This window comes from Neophocaena asiaeorientalis, unplaced genomic scaffold (assembly GCF_003031525.2).
Source record: "Neophocaena asiaeorientalis asiaeorientalis breed wild unplaced genomic scaffold, Neophocaena_asiaeorientalis_V1.1 scaffold320, whole genome shotgun sequence".
Taxonomy (NCBI): domain Eukaryota; kingdom Metazoa; phylum Chordata; class Mammalia; order Artiodactyla; family Phocoenidae; genus Neophocaena; species Neophocaena asiaeorientalis.
Window position 1 is genome coordinate 982,798 of NW_020174826.1, and position 15,156 is coordinate 997,953.

Sequence of the window (15,156 nt, forward strand, 5' to 3'; positions counted from 1 at the left end):
CTTCCATCCTTATTGTTTCTTCAGTGATGACTAATGTTAAGCTGTGCACACACTTGTGTGTGTGTGTGTGTGTGTGTGAGTGTGTGTGGGTGAAATCCTGAAGGAAAATTCTTCCATTTATCTGGCCTGAATACCAGTCAGTCTATGTTCCACTCCACAAGTCAAGAGAAGAAAAGCCTCATATCTCTTTCACATGATAGTCTTTTAAACATAAGAAAGCAGCTGTTTGGATAATTGTATTGATATCACCATCAATCAATGAATTTATTTACACTTTCTCTTATGGTTCAAAATAAAAATGTGCATGCAATCTACAGTGCAGCAAAAAGTGACCTGAAGGTGGTATCAGGAGGTGTAAACTAAAGTTCTAATTCTGTTATTTCGTAGATATTAAATTTGTGAAGAAACTATTTAACTAACTTAGTTGCCTCACCTGCGAATGGAGACAATGAAAAATAAGTCACAAAGTTAATAAAGAGGACCGGGACTCACATTACTCAAATATCACCTTCTCAGGGAAGTTTCCCTTAAGCCTTCTGCTATAGGCTGAAGGTTTGTGTCCCTCACAAAATTCCTATATTGAAATAGTCATGACTAATGTATTAGGAGGTGGGGCCTTTGGATCCAGCAGAAGAAAAAGTAAAAATAATCTTATTTCTTGCACATCTGTCTTTGATAGCTTTAAAATTTGTAGGCACTCTACCTGGTTTTGCCCCTCCCCCACTGATTGCATTTTCTTATTCTCCTTTGCTGACTCCTGCTTCTGCCCACCCTTTAAATACTGTTGTCTTCAAGGGTTCTGTCCTTCTGGCCTTCTCACTTCACTGTGTAAATTTTCTCAGGCAACTCCATTCCCATGGCTTCAAGTGTCACACTTACATAAACAATCTTTGAATCCAAATCACCAGCTCCAACCATTCTTTGTCAAAAAACAGACAAAGCCTCATCTTGCTACTCCACTCCTTCGACAACTATAAGTAGCTGAATTGTATCCTCCCCAAAATTCATATGTTGTAGTCCTAACCCACAGTACTTCGAAATGTGACTGTGCTTAGAGACAGTCTTTAAAATGGCAATTAAGTTAAGATGATATCATTAGGGTGGGCCCTAATTCAATATGACTGCTGTACTTACAAGAAGAGGAAATTTGGACACACATTTGTAGAGAAGGAAGATAATATGAAGACAGAGGGAGAAGACAGCCATCAACAAGCCAAGGAGAGAGACCACAGAAGAAACCAAGCCTTCTGGCACATTGGTCTTGAACTTCTAGCTTTCAGAATTGTAAGAAAATAAATTTCTATTGTTTAAGCTACTCAGTCTATGGTACTTTGTTATGAGAGGTGTAACAAACTAATATAGTAGCTTTTGAAATTAAGTTCAAACTTTACATACAAGAGCCATCCTGATTTCATACCTCTCTAACCTCATCTCCCATACTTCACACTCAGTGAGTTCCCTGCACTCACTGTACAATTTATTTGTACAATATTACCTTGAACAGGCAGTTCCTGCACCTAAAATGCCTGTCCACTGGTTCTTTATCTATTCTTATGCCTCCCTGTCATTCCAAGCACATTTACAAGCAATGCCTATTAAAATAATTTTAATGTGTATTAGGTACTCTCCAAGTACCAAGCACAATCACTGTGCTAGGACTCAGGGATACACCAGAGAATGTTCCTATTTAATTGAGATTCCTTCTTCTTATGCACCCTGTGCACACCTCTATCACAATACCTATCACAAGAATATAGTCATTCTTTCTTGTCTAAAGGTATTGATTTTTAAGAATACCCTTATTAAGTAGCTACTATGTACTACCTTTATTAAGCACCTGCTGTACCAAGCACTGTCTACCTCATGTCTCACTCATAACAGCTCTGTGAGAGAGGTACTATTTTTATACCAATTTTAGAGATGAAAACTTAGCTTCAAAGAGGAAATTAAGATGACACAGGTGGTAAATTGTAGGGCTGGTCATCAATCCCAATTTGTCAGATTTCAATTACCTTACTATATCACTTCTCCTAGGAATATGTAAGTTCCTGGAGGGCCAGAGCTATTATAACATTGCAATTACTCTACTTGAAATGAGACTAGCAGCTCATCAGATGATTTTGACTTGGAATCTATCAGAGCAAGAACATCTTTCCCAAGAAAGATATTCATTGGGAAAAAATGAACATGGCAAGTTGTTGAAGGTGTTCATGTCATAGCCAGTGAAAAGTAGAGTGTTTTGGAAACCTTTGCCAAATAATATGACGTGTTATACTCATTAGTGTAATAATTTACTCCAGAATATAGATTGGAATATAACAATCTATTCCAGAAGGTGATGTGAATAATTCACAGATAGGTTACATAAGCAATCAAGATTACAGATGTATTTCCCATCTTGAGAACCAACATACATTTCAATTTTCATTTTCCACTGATGGTCTCTCTTATCTCTTTGTGTTTAATGTCCAACTGGTTTAACTTTTAAATTTCTCCTCAACCATTATCTCACCTTGACATTATCCCTCATTGGCAACAGCTCTGCCAGATTTTTCTCTACAATACATTTGATGTAACATATTAATAACCTAATAGAACACAGGAGCTGGTATTAAAATCCAGTTCTTGGGCTTCCCTGGTAGTGCAGTAGATAAGAATCTGCCTGCCAATGCAGGGGACATGGGTTTCATCCCTGGTCTGGGAAGATCCAACATGTCACAGAGCAACTAAGCCCATGCGCCACAACTACTGAGCCTGCGCTCTAGAGCCCATGAGCCACAACTACTGAGCCTGCACATCACAACTACTGAAGCCTCTGTGCCAGCCCACACTCTGCAACAAGAGAAGCCACCACAATGAGAATCCTGTGCACCGCAGTGAAGACTAGCCCCCACTCGCCACAACTAGTAAAAGCCCATGTGCAGCAATGAAAACCCAACATAGCCAAAAATAAATAAATAAAAGAAAAAGTTAAAAAACAATCTTTAAAAATCCAGTTCTTGTGATTCATCAGTCATTCTTAGAAATAAAATATGTACCAAGCACTCTGCTAAGCTCTGTCTATATAATGGATGCCCATTCTAACCACTCCTATTTAACATACTACTTGAAATCCTAACCAGAACAGTCAGGCTAAAAAATAAAATAAAAGGCACCCAAACAGAAAAGAAAGAAGTAAAATTATCTTTGTTTGCAGATGATATGATCTTATATATACAAAGTCCTAAAGACTCCTCCAAAAAACTGTTAGAACTAATCAACAAATTCAGTAAAGTTGCAGGATACAAAATCAACATACAGAAAGTAGTTGCATTTCCATACACTAACAATAAAATATATGAAAAATAAATTCACAATAGCATCAAAAACAATAAAGTTCTTGGAATAAATCTGAGGAGTAAAAAAATCTGTACATGGAAAACTACAAGACTTTGGAGAAAGAAACTGAAGATGACACAAACAAATGGAAAGATATCCTATGTTCATGGATCAGAAGAATTAATATTGTCAAAATATCCATATTATCAAAAGCTGTCTATAGATTCAATGCAATCTGTATCAAAATTCCAATGACATTTTTCAAAATTTCCAATGATATTTTCAAAAATAGCAAATATCCTAAAATTTATACAGAGCCACAAAAGACCCCAAATAGCCAAAGCAATCCTGAGAAAGAAGAACAAATCTGGACATATCATACTTCCTGGCTTCAAACTATACTACAAAGCTACAGTAATCAAAACAGTACAGTACTGGCATAAAAATAGACACATAGTCCCATGGAAAAAAATTGAGAGTCCAGAAATAAACCCCTGCATATAAGGTCAACTAATATTTGACAAGGAAGCCAAGAATACACAATGAAGAAAGGATACTCTCTTCAATAAATGGGTTGGGAAAATTGGATAACTACATGCAGAAGAATGAAATCAGAGCCCTATCTTACACCATTCACAAAAAAGAATTTGAAATGAATTATAGGCTCAAATTTAAGGACTGAAACCATAAAAGTTCTAGATGAAAACATAGGGGAAAAAACTCCTTGACATTGGTCTCAGCAATGATTTCCTGGATATGACAGCAAAAGTACGAGCAAAAGAAGCAAACGTAAATAAGCAGGATTAAGCCAAACTACAAAGTTTCTGCACAGCAAAAGAAACTCAACAAAGTTAAAAGGTAACCAATGGAATGGGAGAAAGTATTTGCAAATTATATACTTAACAAGGGGTTAATATCAAAATATAATAAGAACTCACACAACTCAATAGCAACAAATCTAACAACCCAATTTAAAAATAGGCAGAGGAACTGAATAGACATTTCTCCAAAGAAGACATACAAATGGACAACAGGTATGTGAAAAGGTATGCAATATCACTAATCATCAGGGAAATGCAAATCCAAACCATGATGAGGTATCACTTCACGCCAGCTAGAATGGCTATCATCAAAAAGACAGGCGATAACAAGTGTTAACGAGAATGGAGAAAAGGAAACCCTAGTGCACTGTTGGTGGAAATGCAAATTTGTACAGCTACTATGGAAAACAGTATGCAGGTCCCACAAAAAATTAAAAATAGAACTACCATATGATCCAGCAATCCCACTTCTTATTATATATCCAAAGAAACTGAAATCGGGATTTAGTAGACATATCTTCACTCTCATGTTCACTGCAGTATTACTCACAATAGCCAAGATATAGAAACAACCTAAGTGTCTGTTAACAGATGAATGGATAAAGAATATGTGGTGTATATATATATATATATATATAATACAATTGAATATTATTCAGCCAAGGAACATAAGGAAATCTTGCCATTTATGACAACTTGGATGGACATTGAGGGAATTATACTAAGTGAAATAAATCAGACAGAGAAAGATAAACATTGCACAATAACACATATGTGGAATCTAAAAAAGACAAACTTAGAGAAATAGTAAAGTGGGAGTTACCAGGGGTTGGGGGCTGGGGGAAATGGAGATACTGGTCAAACTGTACAAACTTCCAGTTATAAGATAACAAGTTAGAGGATCTAATGTACAGCATGGTGATTATGGCTAATAATACTGTATCACATATTTGAGCATTGCTAAGAAAGTAGATCTTAAATGTCCTCACCACAAAAAAGAAATGATATCTATGTGACAGGATGGAGATAGTAGCTGATTCTATAGTGGTAATCATTTTGCATTTATAAATGTATCAAATCAACACATTGTACACCTTAAACTTACACAATATTATCTGTCAATTATATCTCAATAAAGCTGGAAAAAAAACCCATTACATCATCATAGAGGTCAATTCTTAGATACAAATGAAGTTAGTACTGGTCAACTTAGATAAGGACAAAGAATAAGAGGAGGTCTTATGCTCATATTCACACAAAAAATACCATTTACCTTTGATGGAGGAAAAAACTCAACACATTCCAGCCATGTGGTTAAAAAGGACTTTCCACATATTGCACATTTTCTTCCCTGCGAGATTATGTTCCTGACCTGTGGGTACCATTCTATGGCTTGCATTAGGAAAGGATCCTTTTCTGCTAGCTGATTCATTATAAATCTTGATGTTATTTCCTAGATTAAAAAAGAATATGGTTCCTCAGATTATTCTCAAAATAACTGGTTTATGTTACATTGATTCCCATTTCACTAATTTATATTTTTGGCTTATTCCTCAGTTTCTGTTAAATTAGTTTTCTATAGTATATATAATGAATTATATTGTCAATGACTGGCATTGTAAGTTTAGTGTTCAACATTATATGAAAAGGAAGTTACTTCCATTGTAATATCTCTATGTCTCTGACATACAGGAATTCAAGTTACAATAAATTTACATTATTAGATAAAGTTTAGGCTCAAATTTTGTACCTCTCATTACAATAGGCAAGGACAGTACAAATATTCAGACTGGACCCAAAAACTGAGTCTGTCATATTTACTAAGCTCTAAACCCTTACTACTTAGACTGTAGATCATGGATCAGTAGAATCTGCATCACCTAGAAACTTATTAGAAATTCAGACTTTGTTGCACTTTCAGACCTACTGAACCAGAATCTGCAGTTTAACAAGGTTTCCCGGGTATTCTGTATGTATTCTGTATGTATGTTAAAGTTTGAGAAGCACTGGACTAAGTTATCTACTGCATTGTCTGAATTGAGACAGACTGGTAAAGAGTACTGATTTCTATTACCCAAGTCTCTGAATTTGGTATGTATTAAACCTATCCACATAAATATTTCCAGATACTTCACTTTAGATAATAATAATATTATAATATTAAATAATAAAAGGGGTGGTGAGGATGGTCACGATGACCATCAACATCATCAGCTTAAAGTAAAAAAAAATATATATAATACATAACTATATCTTCACTGAGCAAGCAAACAAAATAAACATTTGATTTACTCCATTAAATGTCCCTCATTGTTTGTGCCAATAGCATGAAGTTCTGTGTAAATGTTACAAAAACACTGCATGAATTTTAATAGTGTATAAGACTTCTTTCCTGGCCAAAGTGAAAGATTTCCCAGTGGTATTAAGGTAGTCCACATCAGGTTCTGATAGGAATCTTTGGAAATACATACCTACATATTGGGTTGGCCAAACCGCTCATTTGTTTCTTTCTGTAAGATGGCTCTAGTAGTGCTTAGTTGTCTTTAACTTCATTCAAAACAGTTTTGTTAGATTGTATTGTGACAGCTGTCATATCAGCGTGCATTTAAAATAAAACTTACCAAAATTGGTGAGTTTTTGTGTAGCCATTTAATACTGAAGATGGAAGAAAAAAAGCAACATTTTCAGCATCTAATGCTTTATTATTTCAAGAAAGGTAAAAATGCAACTGAAATGCAAAAAAAGATCTGTGCAGTGTATGGTGAAGGTGCTGTGATTGATCGAACATGTCAAAAGTGGTTTGCGAAGTTTTGTGCTGGAGATTTCTCGCTGGACGATGTTCCACGGTCAGGTAGACCAACTGAAGTTGATAGCGATCAAATCGAGACATTAATTGAGAACAATCAACGTTAAACCACATGGGAGATAGCCGACATACTCAAAATATCCAAATCAAGCACTGAAAATCATTTGCACCAGCTTGGTGATGTTAATCGCTTTGATGTTTGGGTTCCACATAAGCTAAGTGAAAAAAACCTTCTTGACCATATTTCTGCATGTGTTTCTCTACTTACACATAGCAAAAACATTCCATTTTTAAGACAAATTTTGACAGGCAATGAAAAATGGATACTGTACAATAATGTGGAATGGAAGAGATCACGGGGCAAGTGAAATGAACCACCACCAACCACACCAAAAGCCAGTCTTCATTCAAAGAAGGTGATGTTTTGTATATGGTGGGATTGGAAGGGAGCTTCAAGAAAACCAAAGTATTAATACCAACAAGTACTCCTCCCAATTAGACCAACTGAAAGCAGCACTCAATGAAAAGGTCTGGAATTAGTCAACAGAAAACACATGATCTTCCATCAGGATAACGCAAGACCGCATGTTTCTTTGATGACCAGGAAAAAACTGTTACAGCTTGGCTGGGAAGTTCTGATTCATCTGCTATATTCACCAGACATTGCACCTTTGGATTTCCATTTATTTCAGTCTTTACAAAATAGTCTTAATGGAAAAAATTTTAATTCCCTGGAAGACTGTAAAAGGCACCTGGAACAGTTCTTTGCTCAAAAAGATAAAAAGTTTTGGGAAGATGGAATTATGAAGTTGCCTAAGAAATGGCAGAAAGTAGTGGAACAAAATGGTGAATACATTGTTCAATAAAGTTCTTGGGTAAAATGAATAAAGTGTCTTTTATTTTTACTTGAAAACCAAAGGAACTTTTTGGCCAACACAATACATACAGACATAATCTTTCACTCATCTATTCCAATTAAAATCTTTTAAATAATAACAAAATCCTATAAATTCCTGTGTCTCTTTCCCTTATTTCTCTATCCATTCCACTTAACAAACATCTGGGAAAGATGCCATTATACAAAAACAGCCCTGAGCATTGGTTCCTAACTGCCTGATCCTTCAACAGCATAACCTCCTACACACTTCAGCTTATTCTCGGGGATGGTTACATAATGAGGTCATCCTTTCTGAAAGAATTACCCTTTCACACTAATATTACAGGACTCCTAAATTAGATGTTTGTTATCACTCCTCTCTAACTACTTACACAAAGCATAGGTTGTGATTCTGAATGAAACACTGATTTTAGAGGTAAGTTTTATCTACCAGAATTCAACGGCTAGTCTCACTATAAAGCCGCAGAAAACTAATAGACAAGAATTCAAACCCCAAAATAGCAGGTGGTAGAATTTGCTGAAGTACATGGAACGAATAAATAGGTCACAATTCATACAGTTCACTTTTTCCATTTATGATTTCTGGAACCAAACATGTTTGTCGCACTCAGTATGTCTCTTGACAACTCTTACATTACCCATTATTTATATCCTTCTCCTACTTGCTGCCAATGTGTTACTGTGGAAGAATAACATATATCATTGAAATATAAAGTTATTACTTGAAAATTCAAGTGTATATAAAATAAGATACTTTTGGCACGACCAATAGTACATTTCAGGAAAACTCGTAAAGATACGTGCAATGCAGTTTTTGAGGATACACAACTTAATGATGGCCTAATCTCGGCACTATTTAAAAGTCAAGAAAACTTCTATGACAAATAAATTGTTCCTTTTAAATAGTTTATATGCTATTCTGTTAGAATATTTGTTAGATAACTATATGTAGGTCAGAGATTATTTCTATGTTTAAACCATCATAGATTAAAATTAGTTTCGGGTGTTTCTTTTATTTTTCCTTACATATGATGATTTCATTTGAAGTATAAAATTATCCATATACAAATTATATTTATATAAATATAAAAAATTATAAAATGTAAAAACAAATGTGAATCCTTAGAAGGAATATTGAACTTTGGAACTATTGTATGATCAATTGTTACTGTATGATAGGCACTAAAATGTAGCATGAAGAGCAAAGATACTGAGTCAGAGTCAGATAGATAAATAGGTGCAAATCCTGGCTCTGTGACTTATTAGTGTGACCCTATTTGGACAAGTCCTTAACTTCTCTGATCTTGGATACCTCACCTGTAAAATAGGGATTTTTTTTCCCAGTACTATCACATAGAGTTCAGAGAATTAAATTACATAACACAGGTAAAACTCAGTCTGGCATCTGCTGATGCAGTATATTCTAGCTAATATTTTGTTATAATGTAGTTATAAATATTAAATTTTAGTTCACAAATCTCTGAGGTGAGGAAAAGTCTTTAAAAAACCTTAACGAATGCAAAGCCTGAAACAATCCCTATAGTTTTTTGACAGCCCAAGTAATTTAATCATTAATGTTAACCAAATACCCAGTAGAAATGGCTTTTACTTTAAGTACAAATATAAAATGTATAATAAATTTATCACCTTTCTAAGAAAAATTCTTAGAGATACTTTCAAAAATACCCAAGTCATTTATGTACTGTAAGTAAAAATCATTACTTCTACTAAATAAACAAAACAAAAATCCAAAACTGTTGTGTTCCTGGGTCCTTAGTTTTGAAATGAGAAGGAAGAAATATTGCTCTCTCACCCTGCTCCTGGGTCCCAGGCCCAAGGTAACATTCTTGCTCTCAAGTGCTCCCTGTAAGACACCTGCCACATTGGGTTAACTGCTCATCCAGTCCCCTCCACAAACCAGAACCTCTTCCAACCAGAGACTACCCCTGTTTCCCTTTCCCTCAGTTTCTGGCAGCCCCTTTCTGAGGCAATACTGCAGCATGGAGTCTGGAGCAAAACTGCTTAGAATGGCATCAGCATTCCAAAACTTACTAGCTCTGTGAACTTGGACAAGTTATTTAACCTCTCCGAGTCTCAGTTTATCTATAAAAGGGGACAATAACAGTACCTACCTTTCAAGCGTTAATGGAGGACTAAATTAGTTCATTCCTGTTGCGTGCTTAGAACAATGCATTGCCCATGGTAAGCATAATAAGTGTTAGCTGTCTATTATTATTGTTATTATTTTACTACTACTATTCTGAAATACTTGATTCAAGGAGATAATTAGGTTATAAGGAATTAAACAAATTAAATACTTCAGTTTTTAAAATTATTTACAATTAAACATCAAGTGAGTTTTTCTTTACTTGAGAGTGGGAAATAATACTGTTTGTGGAAATATAGATTGATTCTCTGGAAAAGAATTTGAAAAGAGCTAATCAGACTTTAAAAGATGAAAGTTCTTTGGCCCAGCAATTTCACTCACAGGGATAATATAGACATAAGAAGAGGGCAGTCATCGTAGCCTTGTTTATAAAGGTCTAAAAGTTATAAAATTATTAATAATCTAAACAGCCAACAGTAGGAAAGTAGTTTAAAATATTATGGTATAACCATATACCAGAATATTATTATGTATTCATCAAAAAAGATGTCATAGATATATTTCTTATTGATTGGAAAGATATTCACAATATTTTGAGTAAAAAAAGCAAGTCTCTAAATAGTATGTGGAGTTTGAAATCATCTTTGATGACAGAAATTTCTGGACTTATGGAAAGTTCTAGCAGAATAAATGTCAGAGAGAACAGTGATTGTAACTCTGCATATTGGATTTCTGAGTTTTTTTTTAATCAATTTCTATTGCCATTTTTCTAATTTCTCTAAATAAGTCTGTATACTTTTATAATAAATTTTAAAATAAGTATGGCATTATAACTAATATTTTCTTCCTCACTCATCTGTATTTTCTACTTTTCTGTATTAAACATATATTACTTGTGCAATAAGGGGGAAATGTTATTTTTTTAAACTAAATTGTCAAACAAGGTTTGTTGTTTCCTGTAACCAGGAAACTTGAATCCTATGCAATTCTTGAAAGTTTTAAGACAATTCTGCATGTTCAGCTACAGACCTAAAAGGACCTGAGGAGTCCAAATTCACGATGGAGACTCATACTTAAATGTGGAAAGATCTGAAATCTTTAACTCATCTATCACCAAAATACTCACAAAGAGAGTCTCGTAATGTATTTCCCTATTCCTTCCTTTAATATCATCAACTTGTTGACTAAAGGGAACACAGTTTCTGGATCATATTCATTTATCCACTAGGAGTGGGGACAAGTGAAAAGGGGATGGAAGAGACAAAACACCCCAGTAAGAACTAATCAAATATATCCTTAGATAATACTGAAAAAATACTTGGAGGTTATAGTGAAAACAAATTCCTTTGTTTTCAACAAAATGTTTTCATCCAATAAAATGTTCAAATGTCTCTGAATTTGGTCACTCTGGAAATCAGATAGGATTACAATGGATTCTTCAAGCAAGTCAAAAAGATTATAACTAGGGTCCACAATGCCAATGGATTATGGTTGTATGGATCGTTCGCTGGCTTGGCAAGAATGCTTTAGAAGAAAACTCTTTAAAACTTAAATCATGGCTTTAGTTTGAAGACCTGTGTGAATGCTATAAGGCTTCACCTGTAGACTCCAGATGTCCTCGTGTTTTACAGCATTAACTGGCTGCTTCAGGAACAGTGGGTTTCCCTCACAGTAGAACTCCCTCAGCTTCAGGTCTTGAAACTTTCAAAACAAAATAAAAACTTCACTACACAACAAAATAAACTTCATTTCTGAGCCTACATCTTCAATAAAATTAGACTAAAATTACTTTATTTATGACGTATTCCACATTAGTATTTTAACAGCAGGGCATACTCTAGTTATTAGAAGCATAAGAATCTTTATGTTGGCATGGATGGCAATGACCTTAGAGGTCACCAGTGACATCCCCCATACTAGACAGCTGAGAAAAGTTGTTCAGGATCAGAGAATTGTTAGTAATAGAAGAGAGGTTAATTAATCAAATGATGGGAACTGTTTGCAAATAATACGTTTGTTAGGAACCAAGTATGATGAAAAATGACACTCTAATATACACCAAAATCTAGGTCTCAAATACTGTCTTATGATCCATTCATTTATGATCAGTGAGGAAGGTAAGGGAAACAGAGGAACATCAAAAAATTATCATTATATTGAAGTACAGTTGATTTCTCTGTTGTGTACAATGAAAAGAAAAATATATAATTCACAAGGATATGGAATCTTCTATGAAGAAAACCTAAATTCAGCTGGATTCTACCCCTTGAGTAGAAAAAAAGTAATTCTCTTATGTTCATATTATATCTTTTTGAATTATGGTTTTCTCAGGGTATATGCTCAGCAGTGGGATTGCTGAGAAAACCATAATTCAAAAAGACATACGTACCCCAATGTTCATTGCAACACTATTTACAATAGCCAGGACATGGAAACAACTTAAATGTCCATAGACAGATGAATGGATAAAGAAGGTGTGGTACATATATAGAATGGAATATTACTGAGCCATAAAATGGAATGAAATTGGGTCATTTGTAGAGATGTGGATGGACCTAGAGACTGTCATACGGAGTCAAGTAAGTCAGAAAAAGAAAAACAAATATTGTATATTAATGCATGTATGTGGAATCTAGAAAAATGGTACAGATGAACCTATCTTCTGGGTAGGAATAGAGATGCAGATGTAGAGAATGGACATGTGGATATGGGGGAGGGAAGGGGAGGGTGGTATGAACTGGGAGATTAGGATTGACATATATACACTACCATGTGTAAAACAGATAGCTAGTGGGAACCTACTGTATAGCACAGGGAGCTCAGCTCTGTGCTCTGTGATGACCTAGATGAGTGGGATTGGGCAGGGGGAGTGGGAGGTCCAAGAGGGAGGGGATATATGTATACATATAGCTGATTCACTTCGCTGTACAGAAGAAACTAACACAACATTGTAAAGCAACTATATGCCAAAAAACAAAACAAAACAGGATAAAAAAAAAAAACTGTGCCAACAGAAAAAAAAAAAAAATTACACCTTGACTCCCTTGAGTTCACATGACTTTGAGCTCATGTGGTTTTCAAAGTTAAACTCATTTAGGGAGTTACTTTTCTGAGACTTAGTTTCAGCTGTGAAATGGGGACAATAAGACCTATCTTCAGTGGTGTGCAGATAAAACAGTTCTCTGGAAAGAAAAAAAAAGCCCTGATTTGTGGCATGCTTTGATTCTATGGTGTAAATACTCCTACCATAGCTGATTCCAGTCACTGAACACAGAGTTGGGAAGAGATGTTGAAAATTGGTTCTTGTGAGCCAGGATGAGGTAGTGGCATTACACCACTGCACCTCACAGTTATGGAAGAATTAGAGATTTCCTTGATTTCAGCCCATGGTTTGAAACACAGCACTCAACAAATTAAAAATAATTGATTTAAAACATCTTTCCGGGGCATCATGTCATCAGGTCTAAATGTCTCACAAAATTTCTACAACATAGACAAGGTTTAAAAATAAAAAAGAGTTTAAGGCTACATTGGAATCACCTACAGACATTCTGACTTTCTTAATTCAGTTTCCTATGTTATCCACCAACAAGGAGCAACCTAGAGAGTTGAACCTAATGGTAGCCACAAGTCAGTGTTGGGTGTGCTGAAATGAAAAGAACACTTCTTCTGCTTAATGGAAACATCATTTTTTCCTTCTGGCTCTAAAGAATAACATTCTATAATTTATACCTTAACTCACATTCCTTTTATAAAAATCTGATACAAACGACTAACTTGGTATCTGCAAAAGCATTAACATATGTGAACCTCATTTCAAAGTTGACCACAGTTCAAAGGGCATACATTTTTCTTTAGGGGTCATGTTTCTCTTCCTTCAAATCCTATCATCATTCTTCCATCAAACATGGTAGTGAGTTACCCAGCTTGCTAACTTACTACACATAATATATCAGAAAGAAATTATCTTAATGAAAAGAAATTAATAAAGGAATTCATTAGCATGTGTTTTGCAGCAGGTAAGTTTCAATAACCTGAAGTCACACAATCTCTCAAAGTCCACTCTGAATATTCCCCAGAGCAACATTTTTTAATATCTTCTCTATATGCACTACTAGGTTTCCTGCCAGCCTAGCTTCTTAATAGAATAGTCTTTGCTAGTGTCATCACTCCAGTAGCATAATCTCTTCTGCTAATAAAACGTTGTTACAGGGCTTCCCTGGTGGCACAGTAGTTGAGAGTCCGCCTGCGATGCAGGCGACATGGGTTCGTGCCCTGGTCTGGGAAGATCCCACATGCCGCAGAGCGGCTGAGCCGTGAGCCATGGCAACTGAGCCTGCGATCAGAGTCTCTTTGCACAGGCTTACTCAAACTACCAGTGTTATGGGTTTAATATCAACGTGAACAATTTTGTCCCTCCCGCCTTCTCAGGGGTCTACGGATATTTTTCATTGTTACAACTGGGGGAGGGGGCAGTATTACTGGCATCTATTTAGTAAATACCAGGGATGCTGCTAAACATCCTACAATGCACAGGATAGCTCCCACAGCAAAGAATTATCAGTCCCAAAAGAGTGTTGAAGTTGGGAAAACCCTGGTTTAGAGGTGTAAGGTCATAAACATTCACTGACCATTTATCTGGAAAGGGGATTTGCAGCTGGAGAGAAATGACGGTTCAAATGAGAGTTTTTATTTTTTTTTAACGTGAAGACTTGATCATGTAGACGGTAAGTACCAACATAGAGAAATTAATTTAGAAGAGAAAGGAATAATTGAAAGAGTAACGATCAGGTGAAGAACACAGAAAGACTTTTGAAAATTAACATCTTTGAATTATCCTCTCCTCCGTGGCAAGAAGATGCAGGCATGAATGAGTTTGAAGGTGTGGAATTGGATGTGAAGGAATCAGACATGATCCCTTCAATTTTGTCTTTGAAATAGAGAATAAGACCATTTGCTAATTGAGTTGTGAAGGCAAGGTGTCGATATGGAAGGAGGCATGAAGAAGGTAGTGAAAGTATCGAATAGGTTTTGGAAAATGAACCTGGCATGGGACAAGGAAAAATATTATACAGGGGTGCTGAGGGAACACACATTTGTGGCAATCCCTGTCCACAGATTGTGTGCTCTCCTTTAACACCCAGCAGTCTAGATACAACATTAAGAATCTGCAGAAGTATATGTCAGAAAGCAAGGGCATGAGCTC

General features: G+C 35.5%; 1 protein-coding gene across 2 annotated transcripts in view; it reads right to left on the minus strand.

Moving 5' to 3' along the window:
* The window catches only part of LRRC69 (leucine rich repeat containing 69), a 91,909-nt gene that overhangs the window by 13,843 nt on the left and 62,910 nt on the right, over positions 1–15,156 (minus strand). For both annotated transcript variants that reach the window (XM_024760423.1, XM_024760422.1), the window contains 2 exons: positions 11,550–11,651; positions 5,413–5,592 (listed from right to left, as the gene is read on the minus strand). In XM_024760423.1, coding sequence (XP_024616191.1) covers positions 5,413–5,592; positions 11,550–11,651 — 282 coding nt within the window. The remainder of the gene's footprint in view (positions 1–5,412; positions 5,593–11,549; positions 11,652–15,156) is intronic.